General features: G+C 46.3%; 1 protein-coding gene across 15 annotated transcripts in view; it reads left to right on the top strand.

The window, feature by feature from the left end:
• AGAP1 (ArfGAP with GTPase domain, ankyrin repeat and PH domain 1) overlaps positions 1 to 14,053 on the top strand; it is a 550,398-nt gene that overhangs the window by 351,598 nt on the left and 184,747 nt on the right. For all 15 annotated transcript variants that reach the window (XR_013557140.2, XM_078450755.2, XM_078450753.2 and 12 more), the window contains one exon: positions 10,138 to 10,306. Coding sequence is in view for 14 of the 15 variants with exons in the window: in XM_078450755.2 (XP_078306881.1) it covers positions 10,138 to 10,306 (169 nt within the window). In the remaining variant the exon portion in view is untranslated. The remainder of the gene's footprint in view (positions 1 to 10,137; positions 10,307 to 14,053) is intronic.

Below are 14,053 nucleotides of genomic sequence, written 5' to 3'. Positions count from 1 at the left end.
TAGCTTCACTGTAGTCCTGCCCCGCAGGGCACTTGATAGCGTTTTATGGCTTTAAAATTAGTGTAGCTTCCCATTTGCTGCAGGGCGCTGCATGTTATGCCTTTGAACTCAATAAGCAAGGGGAAGGGGGCCTTTTGTTTTCCCCCGGATTTTTCTCCCTTGCATTTTAGGCAATTTTGTTTTGCATCTTTTCCAGACGGCATTTTGCAATAAAAATGTCTGACTACCGTATACAAGCCTCCCCCACCACAAAAAAAAAAAAAAAAAGAAAGAAAGAAGGAAAGAAAAGGGGAGAGAAAAAGAAGGAAGGAAGAAGGGTGGGGAGAAAAAGAAGAGAAAGTAGAAACTGTCTTGCGTTTGCAGAGGCCAATTATTTTTTTTCCTATGCTGGGAAGTGAAAAGCCACTTTGAGGGTCCCCCCCAATGACTTTTTATGTCAGAATTGCTACCCCAAGTGGGAAAAACACCTTTTTAAAAAAAAATTTTTTTTAATGTTTATTTTTTGAGAGAGAGAGACAGAGTGTGAGCAGGGGAGAGGGGCAGAGAGAAAGGGAGACAGAATCCGGAACAGGCTCCAGGCTCTGAGCTGTCAGCACAGAGCCCGACGTGGGGCTCAGACCCGCAAACCGTGAGATCATGACCTGAGCCATAGTCGGACGCTCAACCGACTGAGCCACCCAGGCGCCCCTGGAACAACACGTTTAACTCCGGAAATGCCCACATAAAATCAGAGGGCAAAGATTCCAGAATTTTTACTGGACACAGTAGGCAGAGCCGTCATTCGCTGAGGGCTTTGACCCTCTCGCAGACACTTCGCACATTATCTCAGGTGATCCTCGCACATGAGGTAAGAACTGTTCATCCCCCTATTTTTAAAGATGTGGAAATGGGGACCAAGCATGATTAAGTAGCAGGTCTGAGGACACAACTCCAAGGTTGGATCCTGGGCTTGGTCCCCAAGGCCATCCTCTGGCCAGAAGGAGGCTGACTTTGTCCTCGGCAGACGTGTTTAGTTTAGGAAATCAGCATGTCTCGAGAGTCAATGAACTGACTGCTCCTCATTGGAGATGAATCTGCTCGAATCACTGTAAACCACCATGGCAGCAGTAACATCAGGGAAATGGATGAACTCCTGTTAAAGCAAGGCATCAGGAGGAAAGAAGCGATGAGCCTTCCGTACGGGTGTGGTGAATGTTTCAGAACTAGAAGAAGTCCTGGGGCGCCTGGGTGGCTCAGTCGGTTAAGCGTCCGACTTCGGCTCAGGTCATGATCTCAACGGTTCATGGGTTCGAGCCCCACGTCGGGTTCTGTGCTGACGGCTCAGAGCCTGGAGCCTGCTTCGGATTCTGTGTCTTCCTCTCTCTGTGCCCCTCCCCTGCTTGCTCTGTCTCTTAAGTGTGAATAAATTTTTAAAAATAAAAAAAAAAAAAGTCCTTACATTTTGTGGTGGGCAACAACGGATATGGGAGATTTCTGTCCTACTTTGGGTCAATTGGTAGAAGAAAAAGCATAGCGATCATTAGTGCCCCCCGCCCCCTGAGGACAGACCATGTCCTTAAAAATCTGCTTCTTTAAGAGCTGAGTATTCTGGCAAATTCATCGTGAGAAATCTGGAATCTTCAAGAGCTTCAGATCTGATACCGTTATGACGAGCATTCCTATCTCATTCTAAACTTCCCAGATCTAACTGCCGGTCCAGTTGTTTCAAGCCATGATTAATTATTAAAGTACTCATATAGCCAAGGAAAGGCGCTAGCTCCTTCGAGTTCATCGTCATGAAATTTCACTCATGCTTGCCTTTCGAAGAGGCCTACAGTGACTGGGAAGACAGGAAGCCATTTCCATACCGACACATTCATTTTGTACGGGCTGGGTTTGAGCACGCATGGGTTACAACTGGGTAATATTCAATTTAACCTAAAATGAGGAAAATCTTTCTTGCAGTGGAAAGCTCAATCGACTAGGTCAATCAAGACAGATACAATCAGGGAGCAAAAGGTATATTCATTATTCAATTTAGAGTTTTCTGCTGTTTTGATTTCTATTATAATAACCCACCCCCCTGGGCTAACGTTGGACTTTAGCCCACGCGTGTTGGAGGCTGGCCACCAGACTGGAGAGGTGGCCTGCTTGGAGCTGTCCATGGTGCGTAAAGTGCACCGCCACCGATGCCCCGTGACGCTTCACCAGCCTGCCCTTCTACCCAGTCTTATGTCACTACCTGGCCCTGATCCCCCATGATGTCTCACCAGCCTTCCTCCCTACCCGGTCTTATGTGACTCCCTGGCCCTGTAAAGCCTTTATTAACTAGAGAATTGGATGTCATAACCGTGGGCTTTTGTCTCCGTCACCAGTAGACATCCACTTCGCCAGGTACCTTCTTCCTGTGGTGGCCACACGTCACGTTGACGTGCGCTCACAAGCTTTGGTCGAGTGGTCTTCACAAAGGCAGTTCCGAAAGCGAAACCCTGCAATTCTGTTGGCTGTCTGGGGAAACAAAAATCATTGCTCATAGGGTGTTTCGCTTTGAAGCTGCCTCCTACCTCGCTATTGTGACTGGTCCTTTGGAGAGAAGGAGAAATTGTCTTCTTTGAGTTATGTGATCTGAAAGGACACGGCCAGAAGATTTCTCATAGTTTTACGATATTTCCATAGTATTTTTAGGGTGTCGGTTTCCTCTGTGCCCATGACTATAGATGAGGCTATTGTTTATTATTCAGAAATGTTGGACTTGAACATTTGCTTAGTCTCTTTGAATGGACGGTATTATGTGTGTCTTTATAGATTAGTTTCCTTTGAAAAGAGTATTAAATGGAGTTGGGAATAGCAGTGCATCTAACAATGGGCTCTCTTAACATACTTTTTTTTTTTGAGCGCAGAAGTAAGGATTTTTAAAAATAGAACTTATACAAACTACAGTTCCTCTTTGAACCTGGACATTCATGAAGTGCAGTGAAAATCAGGAGAATGAGTCAATCCTTTCCTCCAGGAAAAGACAAACAATCTGAGGAACATCTCTAATATCTCTGCGTAGATCCGGCTCTTTCCCCCTGTATGCTGTGCGCATAAAGTCACGTGTGCGTAGCCGTTGGCCATTTTGCAAACATTGAACTGGACGAGTGGTTCTTGAGCCTTGTGGCTTCAGGACCCCTTTGCCTTCTTAAAAAATAACTGAGGAATCCAAAAGTGCTTTTGTTTCTGTAGGTTGTGTCTAATTGATACTTAGCACATTACAATTCAAAACTAAGGAAATTTGTAAATATTCACATAACTCATTTAAAATCATAAACCACCTGGAGCGCCTGGGTGGCTCAGTCAGTTAAGCATCTGGCTCTTGATTTCAGCTCAGGCCATGATCTCGTGGTTCTTGAGTTCAAGCCCCACAATGGGCTCTGCACTGGCAGGCAGAGCCTGCTTGGGGTTCTCGGTCTCCCTGTCTCTCTGCCTCTCTCTCTCAAAAATAAAGGAACATTTAAAAAAATAATAATAAATCGCCCTTTTGTAATATGATTACATAAATCACATTTTTATGAAAAACGCCTTTTCCAAAATGAAAGAAAATCTTGACGAGAGAAGATTGTTTTCTTGTTCCCGAAACTCATTGATGTCTGGCTTAATAAGAGAGAGCTGGGTTGTCATACTGTCATCTGCCATCAGTTCGCTATGTTATGTCATTTTGGTGCGTAAGGACCCTCACCTGGTACAGACATTTCGCTGGAAAAGGGAAGAGTATTCCAGTAGACATTTCTGATCATTGTGGGTATTCTGTTTGGTTGCACCAAAACGCAACACGTGACAGTTTGTCAAAACATAGGAACGCAGCACAGAATCTTGAACAGTTACCACTAAATCTTCCCTCTCTGCTCCCTTAAAATTCATTCAGCCTCACATGTGTCACCGTGCATGCGTCATGTCAAAAATATTGTTTAACTGAGGTATGCAGCTTTCCAAATGGTGACACTTTTCATCAGATGATATCCAGAAGCTGCATTCATTTATATCACTGCCCACCTTATCAGCAAAGGCCTTAAGTATTTGGAAAGTGTCAGGCACACGGTGAGAGATACAAGTCTCCAAGGTTCTCATGCTCACTGGAAGCTCAAATTATACTTTATACACTGGGTGCGGATACTGTGTGCTATTTTTCTTGCAGTGCTCACTTTGTTCATTTTCAAGAAAATACCTGCCAAAGACCCAAGACCGAATAAGCCTAGTTCGTGTCTGACATGGTCATTCTTGCAAGTAAAAGTGTGTCCCAGCCAAAAAAGTGGCTAGTTCAGCTTGCAACTCCAAGCAATTGCAGAAGTGCATTTCTGCAGGACGCTGTCCAGCGTGTGTGTGTGGCACAGACACTCATATGTACTTTCCGTGTCCCTTACGCAGAAAATTAAAAAGACATGTATGTGCTCACGGTTGAAATATTGATGAATCTGTAGCTTTTTGGTTGGTTTGGTGTTTTTGCTTCTTGTTTTTTGGGGTTTGGTTGGTTGATTGAGAGCGTTCTTAAGTGCAACTTTTTTTTGTTTTTATTTAGAGAGCATGGCAATGAATCGTATAACAGCAACAGGGACTAATATAATTTGGTGCCACTGCCTTGGTTTGTGCTCTGGGGCCAGCAGTTCTATCCACCATTAAAGCAAATTTCAACACAGTGAAAGAGGCAAAAAGTGCCTTGGAATGTTTTGAAAACAGTACTGAACCTGTGAACCCCTTGATCGCGTATCAGGGACCACGCTTTGGGGACTAACAAGCTAGCTTATCCAGAGAGGAAAAATCCGATCCAATGGCCGTGGCCCGTCATCAGTCTGTCCTAACAATTATCTACCCTAGAGAAAGTATTACATGTTAACATAAAATATTAAATCTCTGAGCATTTATGTGTACTCAGAAACCAGAACTTATTGGGAAAACCTAATTGGAACAGAAATCTCTGTGATTCTTTTTGCATCACTTAATTATGGAAATGATGAGTCTCCATGCTTTAAAAACAAAAAACAACCCAGTGTGTAAAAGCAGAGTGGCATCGATTGCATCATCTCTGCAAGGAGAGTACGGTTTCAAAGCCATGGGTTTTTATTCAGATGCTCTCATTCTGGGATGCCAATCATACCGTTTCTGCATCTTGGGTTAGCTTTCAGATCTTGTTAACTGCTTTCGGTACCCCCGTGAACACATAGGGCAAACCCATCTTTCAGCAGACAGCCAAAGGTGACGTCGGGATGGGAGGCAGGGAGAATCAATACAGTAAGGGTATTTTTAGGGACTCTTGATGGATTGCTGTATTTTGAGCTTAACTTCGAGTGCCAGATGCCCCAGAGCTGACTAAGATGAACTCACCATTTGCTGAGAACCGTGGGGCCGTCGTGCACGCAGAGGGCTCTGAGGTCACCAAGACAAGACGCACCTTCTTCTCCCCCCCCCCCCCGTGCAGTTTTGGGGAGAACCCCTGTGTCATTCTAGCAGCCTCTCGTGGCATTTGGGTGAGGGCTTACTCTCCTTGCAGGAGCGCAGCGTCACCGAGCCGATGACCTCCAGGTCCTGGTAACGGGTAGCTGTGAGCTTTTAGGACAGGATCGTATGGCGGCAGATCAAATGAATCCTGCGTACCGGGAGCGATGGGAGGCACGGCGGCGCTAATGACTCCGCAGCCCTCCCTGAAGGCGGCCCCCCAGAAGGTGGGAGCCGTGTTAAGCTGTGCTTCCGTCAGCAGGCTGAAAGCTGTGGGCCTGACACGGCTCCCAGTCGCTCGCAGGTTTCTCTCATTGCACCTCATTTGCATCTGGGACATCAATTAGCATGTTTGTTGAGGCTAATTGAATGAAACTCAATCATAGCTCTTAATTGCTTGACTATGTGAAAAGAAATCACATTAATGCAGCTAATTAAGTGTACGGCAATAGATGCAACATAATTAGGAGCGAGAGGTAAAAAACAAGGGTTGGCAAAGGTGTGGGAGCCGGGTTGCGGGGGGACCCGGTGCACAGTCACCAAGGCTATCGACACGTTCAGGAACGGGTCCCTCTGCTCCCGCGCCTGCTTGGAGAAAAGAATCCGCGCGACAAGAGCGCGGACAACTTGAGAAGAAAAATGCAAATAGGCTGGCAATTACTACTTTTTCAAGCTGTTGTGGGGCGGGAGATGGCGCCTCAGAGGGGCCTGGCTCTTGAGTGGGCCCCGGGGACTTGTTACGTGCTGTTTAAAAGTACTTGGCTTTGAATTACCCTCATGCCTCGTTAAAGGGTTTTTTCCCCCTTTTATCATCGATCAGCATTTTCTACGAGGAGCACAGGAAGGGTAGTATCTGAAGCATTTGCATATCAAAATCAAGCCTGCCGTCTTTATTTTACCCGGCGAGGTCCCTCCCTCGGGCCCCGCAGGGCCACATGTCCCGCTTCTGAGGCGGCCACGTTGTATACTGGTTCTGGCTTTAATTCCTCAACTGCCAAGCTGGGGAGACATGAAAAGGGATGGATTCTTTCAAACACGGGAAACTCAGCATCGTTTCTCTTGGGGGAACCCAGAAGCCACATACTCAGGCCTCCTTGCCTTCCACTGTTTCTGAAGCGCCACCTCCAAGGGCTTTTCGTGGATTAGGAAATGCATCTTGTAAGGTCTGTAAAAAAAAAAAAAAAAAAAAACCCACAGTGCTTGCAACGCAAGAATTGCCAAGTTCATATTCTGGGGTTTTTTTTTTTTAGATCTAGTTCCTCTGAAGTTTCGACGCCTAACTCAAGCAAGGAAACAGATTCCCTGGCCCATGCTGAGCCAAAGATAAATGTGTTCCCTTGCCGCGTTCACATCCAAAGAGCAGACTCTTGGTACATTTCTATAATAATTTTAAATAAAATATCCTGGTTATTGTATGTTAAAACATGCCTATTAAAAGAGCCCATGCTGAGGCTTAGTCACTATCTGATTAGCCTCATTTTAGAGCCCATAAGCAATAAATGCTCAATTACACTCCTGTTATTGTATTTTAATTTGTTAAGAATTGGCATTAAAGAAGAAAGTTATAGCAAGTTGATATTTTTGAAAGAGCAAGTGTGGGAGAATGAGGTCGTTCTGTACAAGCCTTGACTTTGGTTCTGAAGCTTGGGTTTGCCCATTTTCGTTGGATATTAATGGAAGTACGTTAAAGATGTCTAAGAACGACCTTTGTTTTTTCTTTAATGACCTTGACACTTTGCCCTCCACTAAGCAAGGATGGCTTCCTTGTTGCTTTTTGTTCACATCCCCAAAACCTTGAGCTCAGTCATGAGTCTTCCCGTATTCCTTCCTGTCTGGGTCTGTTTGCTCCTTCACTCTGCCTTCGTAACCACCGTCTTTCTGTCTTTGGTCCATATCCTTCCAAAACCACAGCTCTTTCACGGTTGATTATATTTTGGGGTGTTGCCCAAGCGTCTCGACTCCCACGTGGAGTCTTCGGTCTTGTTGGGATGGCGGAGACTGACTCCAGGCAGCGCGTCCTGCGGGGTCAGCAGGCCTCGGGACCTCTGCTCCTGGCCTCCATGGCTCACGGGAGGCTTGTGGGTGCCACTACCGCTCTCCGGATGGTTGGTTTTACAAGTGCTGATGAAGGCCCAGCCTCGCCACTGCCTCTGAAGAACTGGTCTGTATCTGCCCCACTTTGGTGCAGCCCTGATCCTTTCTCTGGCCGTCTTCAGTCCCAGGTTCCTCCTGGCTCTGGCCTTGCTTGGCCTTGTGAGTGTGTGTTTGCCATCAAGAATTGGCCATTTGAGTTGTATCCTTAGGAAGTCATTAGGGACCCTGTGGTGTCTTTTCCTTCTGGGTTGGTACTTTTCCAACTTTCTAGAGTTCTGTGTTTGCTCCATCAGAACGTCTCCCCCCCCCACCGTGGCCAGGCCTTCCCCTTCTGGGCTTCTTCTTCCTGCCCTTCCTCCTCTGCTGAGAATTCCCACGCCCTCTTTCCTGAGTCTGGGTCAGCTCCCGCGTGCCCCCCTCTAAGTGCTCTCTCTCTCTCTCTCTCTCTTTTTTTTTAAACAATTCTCATTTTTTTTTAAAGCATGGCAGAATAGGGATTTTTGTTTATTTTATTTTATTGTTTATTTTAATTGCTTATTTTAATGTTTATTTTTGAGAGAGTGCAAGTGAGCGAGCGGCAGAGAGGGGGGACAGAGGATCTGAAGTGGGCTCCACGCTGGTGGACTGACACCAGCAAGCCCAGTGTGGGGCTTGAACCCACAAACCGTGAGAGCATGACCTGAGCCAAAGTCGGACACTCAACCAACTGAGCCACCCAGGTGCCCCTCCTCCCCACCTTTTTTCTAAGTTTATTTATTTACTTTGAGAGATCGAGAGAGTGCAGGGGAGGAGCAGAGAGAGAGAATCCCAAGCAGACCCTGTGCCGCTAGCACGGAGCCCGACGCGAGGCTCGATCTCACGAACCATGAGATCATGACCTGAGCCGAAATCAAGAGTCAGATGCTGAACCGACTAAGCCACCCAGGGGCCCTGTAAGTGCTTGCGTTGTGGGGTGAGGTCTCTGCTTTTAACACTCGAGGCCGACCCTCCCTCCAGCAGACTGCGGAGGGACGATGCCTCTTCTCGTGCTGTCTGTCCTGAGGAGCCGCGTGCGGGTTCCTTCCCCTGTGTTGGAATCTTGTGCTTCTGGTTCCTTTTTTGTGTCGTTGCTTCTGTCCGCAACCGTCCTGCTGTTTGATGAGCCAGTGACTGCTTCTCAGCCCCTTCACCTGCTGGCACGTGAACTGAAAGGCTCCGCAGCCTGCTTCCCAGAAGCCGGGGATCCTTGCCTCGGCTTCCCTGCTGCTCTCTAGGCCCCCTTTGCCTCCCTTGATGGACTTTGGCCGACTTTCCTCATCCACAGCCTGGGTCTCTGTCCCTTGTGCTGTCCTTCTAGGACTTTATCTGGTTCTCTCTGCGTCACTTGACCCTACGGGTTAGCAATTACAACTCACTTTTCCAGCCTCCCTGGGTCCCTGGCGGCCCACACCCTGGTTTATTTGGCGGTTCTTCTGAAATTACATTGACAAGAACTTCATTGTTCATCCTAACTACAAATTTATTGGCATTTCCCCTTTATATTCTGAAAGGAATTCTACCAAGATTCTGCCAAGGAAGGAATGCATTTGTTTCATTTCATGCTTAGCCTTAAAACACTTGACGTGCTATTTGCCCAAGAATGTTTTAGAATATGCCCTTTCTTAATGTGTGAGGTCGATTTAACATGTCTACGTGTTTGGCCAGGGGGCACTTTGCCAAAAAAAAATGCATTTTGAAGGGTCAGTAATTCCTAACTCACCAGTCGGCCCCTCACCCTCTCAGCTGCTTCTCCTCTCCCCCGACCCGACAACCAACTCTTAGATAATGTTTTACTCTGCACGGAATTGTCCAGCGACCCCCACAGAGACCATCCCTATCTACCTAGACATCCCTGTGGCTCCCTGTTAACTGGGTCATCCACCTCCAGCATGAAGAGAACACAAAGATGCTTTCTCTGGGCACGGTGAGCCGCTCGGAGAAACACGATGCTTGAGTACCAAAGAACGTTCTTTCTTTTTCCACATCACATCCAGCCATTACACACCCATCCGCGAGCTCCACGTTTTCTCGACACCGTACCACCGACGCCCTCAGACATTTTCCTGGTCCTTATTAGTAAAATGCTTGGCCTTTTATTTCAGGAGTTTCTACCTGAGTTCCCAACAGACCGCTTCATTCTTATCTAGAGGCTTAGTGGTGTTGCCATCCAAGGCAGAACAGTTGTTATAAAATAGCTCCCTACTCCCTGGAACTTTACCTGAAACTTACAGGAAGACCCCGGGGTCCTAGTGCACTTTCTATAAGCAGCAGTTTATAAAATACGATTTCACGTGGACACTTGTTTTCTCCAGCTGGTTTCTGATCCCCCTGATGGAAGCATTTCCTGTGTCTGCTTGGATTTGCGGGGCCTGGGTTAGTTCAGGACAAAGAGACTGTGGTTTCAATATAACGATGATGCCACCATAGTAGACAGATCAAAACCTCATTATTTTTAAAGTGCTTGCCACAGTGGAAGGGTCATAGGATTACAACTCGTGGTATCTGATAGAACCTTGTGTCCTAGATTGTGAAAGGTCTTCTTTTTAATATCTCTTGGATGTTTAACATTTTGAACAGGATTACATGCAGAATGTTCATGGTAAAGAGATTGATCTTCTGAGAACCACTGTGAAAGTCCCAGGGAAGAGGCCACCCCGAGCCACGTCGGCCTGTGCGCCCATCTCCAGCCCTAAAACCAATGGCCTGTCCAAGGACATGAGCAGTTTACACATCTCCCCAAATTCAGGTAAGCTCGCAGCGGACGTGCTGAAGAATCCAGCGTGACGACGGCAGTAGATGTCGCTGGTTGCAGGAGAGTGCGGAGCCCTTGCGGTCAAGTGAGATTTTAACCATTAACATTGTACGTTAAGGCTTAGAAACCTCTTCGCTTCTGTGGGTGGTTCTGTGACTGCCAGCCAGCGCCTGGTGCCATTTTGAGTCACGGCCGCCCAGACCAAACCACGAGGTCCTCCCAGAGTTGTGTAGTTGAAAGTCGAGTCTCACATATGATCGAGGATTCGAGGGCCTTCTAAAATACGTAAATTGATCGTGCAGATATCAAGGGTTGGTATTCATTTGTGGCGACCAAGTGGATAAAAGTAGGAGAGCTATTTGGAGCAAGATTTCAAGGAAACCGTTGGACCTAAGATTTCCGTTCTCTCGGTTTTGTGTGGTAACTGTCGGGTCATTCTTTAACACAACTGTAATTTTTCCTGTTCTCTTTCAAAGGAGAATTTGCTTTTTAATTCGGGATCTGAGAGCGTGTTTTCTCAAATTTAGATGTGTTTAGAGATTCCTGGCCTTTGTGTGCAATTGCAAGCCATTCCAAAAGTCATGGTTCGCTTTTGTTTAAGAATCTTTGCAAATGACTGCCCCCGGCTTTAACCTTCTGGTGATTATTATCAGAGAAAAGGCTGGAGTCCTCCTTCTGACACGCTTCAACACATGGATTTGTTTTCCCCGGCAAAAAGCCCCTTTCTCCCCTCTAACCTACATCCAGTCTTCTCAAAATAAATTATGGTTATGCGGCACTTTCTAGCATATGTCTTTGCTTCTTAAAAATGCTGCATTTTCCCCTTTCTGAGATGTTAAGTGCCTTTAAAGAGGGATGATGCTAACCCCACGGTTCTGTGGCATAAATATGGCATTGGTTGGTGAAAGCAGGGTAGGAGAAAGGGGCCAGAATTGGAGGCCATAGCTTGGGCTTTACTTCATGATGCCAAGTGGTGTTGGACCGCTCACTCAGCCAGGTTTTACCGCCACATCAGGTCGATCTTGCCTGGCCTGCCTACCTCACAGAGATGTGATGGCAGGTAAGATAACACATACGACAGTTTTGGGAAACTCCTAAAGTACAATACAAGCAGCAGCCGTTACTACCAATCAAAACAAACCTGGGCTGGGCTTGCCATCAAAGGAGACATCGGTTCATTCCAGAGTGGTGACAAGGTCCCTTAGGACCTGCTGACCTTCCTTCCAAGACATGTATGAAGTTTCCCTCTTCAGGGTGGTGTGCTAATGCCGGGATTAGAAGAGAGAAAAGAACCGCCCAAGGGAAAACAAAAATTCTGTATTGAATGAAGAGCTAACGTCTTCACCACTTCGTATTTATTAATTTACTCAAAACATACTTACTGACCACCTGTTCTGTGCCAGGAATGGTATGTATGGTGGATACAGGGTCCCTGAGCCGCAGAACTTCTGCAAGAGGCAGGCCTCTTCAAACCAGCTGATTTGCCACTTGCCCTTGTAACCCATCGTGTCAGATCCACGCATTTATTTCTTCAAGTCAACAAACGTGTATGGCATTTCTGACGTATGCCAGGCCTGGTCCCGGGCCCTGGGGACACAGAAGGTTAAGACATCATCTCTACTCTCCAGAATCTCAGCCTCTGGTGGGGAAGACAGACGAGCAGACAAGTAAACGCAGTGCCACATAGCAGGCCACGGCAGGAGTACGTACGAGGGCCCGCAGGCCCAGGGGTGACGTGTTCAGCGCTACCCTAGGAGACGGGGCAAGGCCTCAGGGCCGGGGCACCACCTGTGCTGAGTGTAAACAGAGGAAGGGAATTTGCCAGGCATTAGGGTGGGAGAGGAGCCTCCGAGGTGGAGAAGTTTGGATACGTAAGTTTCGCTGTTTAAATTCCTGAATCTTGAGACTTGCATCCCATGGTGCCACTGCTCGTTTTCCTAAGGAAAAATGTGACATTTGGTAAACAGAAAGTACAGGATGCCATTTAACCATGTCCTGTCCCATGCAGTAGGTTATGTATGGCCTGGGCCTGGGTTAAAGGAGTGTTTTTCAGTGCCCCCATTTCTTTTTAACGCCCCTGCCTTGGGTGGACGGGAGGGCGCGGGGAAATGCCGAAACCCCTTTTCCACGCTCCCAAGCCCAGTTGGTTACAGCGCATTCTTTCAGCCCTAAGCCAAGTTAATTCCTTTTTTTTTTTTTTTTTAATTTTCTTAATGTTTATTTATTTGTCTAGAGCAGGAAGGGTTGAGAAAGCACGAGTCAGGGAGGACAGAGATAGGGGGAGAGAGAATCCCAAGCAGCCTCCACACCGTCAGCACAGAGCCCGAAGTGAGGCTCAGACTCACGAGCCACGAGATCATGACCTGAGCCAAAATCAAGAGTCGGGCACTTAACGGACTGAGCCACCCAGGCGCCCCGCTAAGTTAATCTTTCTTAAAGGGAGCCTGCTTGGTTTTTCCTCTCCTTTGCATCACAAGTGGGGACGAGGAAATGGGGGTGTGACATCTGCAGGATCACAGTGCCCCTCTGGGGGAAGAGAGGGTCTCGTGGTCACGGCACGCTTGTCTCAGCGTGCAGGTGACCTCATCGGCGGGCGGCCCTCCATTCCCTGCTTCCCAGGTGCTCTCTCACCTGAACACAGCAAATTTACCTGGCAGTGAATTGGCGTTACACTTACGGGGTGGACTTCCGGCTAAAAATAGTATTACTGTAACTGTTTTAGAGCTCTTTGCCCAAGAACTTCCCGTGTGCTTAACAGTATCCTTCTTTACAACTCCTTTGAATTTTGCCGTTTTGTTCTAGAGCTCCGAGTTAACTGGTCATGGTTGTTTCTTTTTATGCTGTTCCTTTTTATTTGTTTTCTTACCTCGGTGCTGTTGGAGTAGGTAAGTGTCTCGTGTGCCTTCCCTTCTAGTAGCTTTCTCATTTTGCACAGACGTGACACTTGCGTGTCCCTAAATCCTTGTGCATAACACTTCTTGTCTTAGAATAAAGGTCCGTAAGTGAAGCGATTCAGCCAGTGAATATAAACACTCATGAGATTCTTGATGTACATTCCAAATTAATTTCTGGAAAGGTTTTGTTATACAAATACCCTACCACCTATTAAGCGAGTTCCCATTTCACACACACACACTTGTGGCATTGCTATTATCATTTTTAGAATCTGTAGTAATCTGATAAGCAATAAAAATATCTCCTGCTTTATGTGGATTTCTTCAGTTAGGACTAAGGTTGGCCATCTCACGTTTATTGTCACAGGTATTTCTTATATTGAATTGTTTAGATGTCGTCTTTTCCCTTTTTTGTACTAGGTGTTTGTCTTTTTTATTGATCTGTAAGAACTCTTTATATATTGAGGATATTAGCGCTTTATAATACATTCTGCAGATATTTCCCCCGTTTATTATTTGCTTCTTTTTAAATTTTATCGTCTTATCTGCAGGTAGAGGTTTTCCCCGTTTTTAATATATGATCAAAATATATACGCAGAATCAAATCAGAAGTCCTTCAGTGGTTTCTACTTTAGATGTTTAGAAGGCCTCTTGAAATCCTGAAAACACTTAACAATTGACATATGTATTTCTGAGTTTCACAATTTTATTGCCTGTTTTTGAAAAATATTTAGCCTTTAATCCATCTTTAATCTGTTTGGGTCAATTATGTGCAAGAATAAATCTAATCAAACTTTTTATTCCAATAGATAACGAATTGTCCTTTCTGTGTTGAACTGTTTCCTTA

This window comes from Panthera onca, chromosome C1 (genome assembly GCF_046562875.1).
Source record: "Panthera onca isolate mPanOnc1 chromosome C1, mPanOnc1 haplotype 2, whole genome shotgun sequence".
Taxonomy (NCBI): domain Eukaryota; kingdom Metazoa; phylum Chordata; class Mammalia; order Carnivora; family Felidae; genus Panthera; species Panthera onca.
Note: the sequence above shows the minus strand (reverse complement) of the source record. Positions and strands in the feature narration are given on the sequence as shown.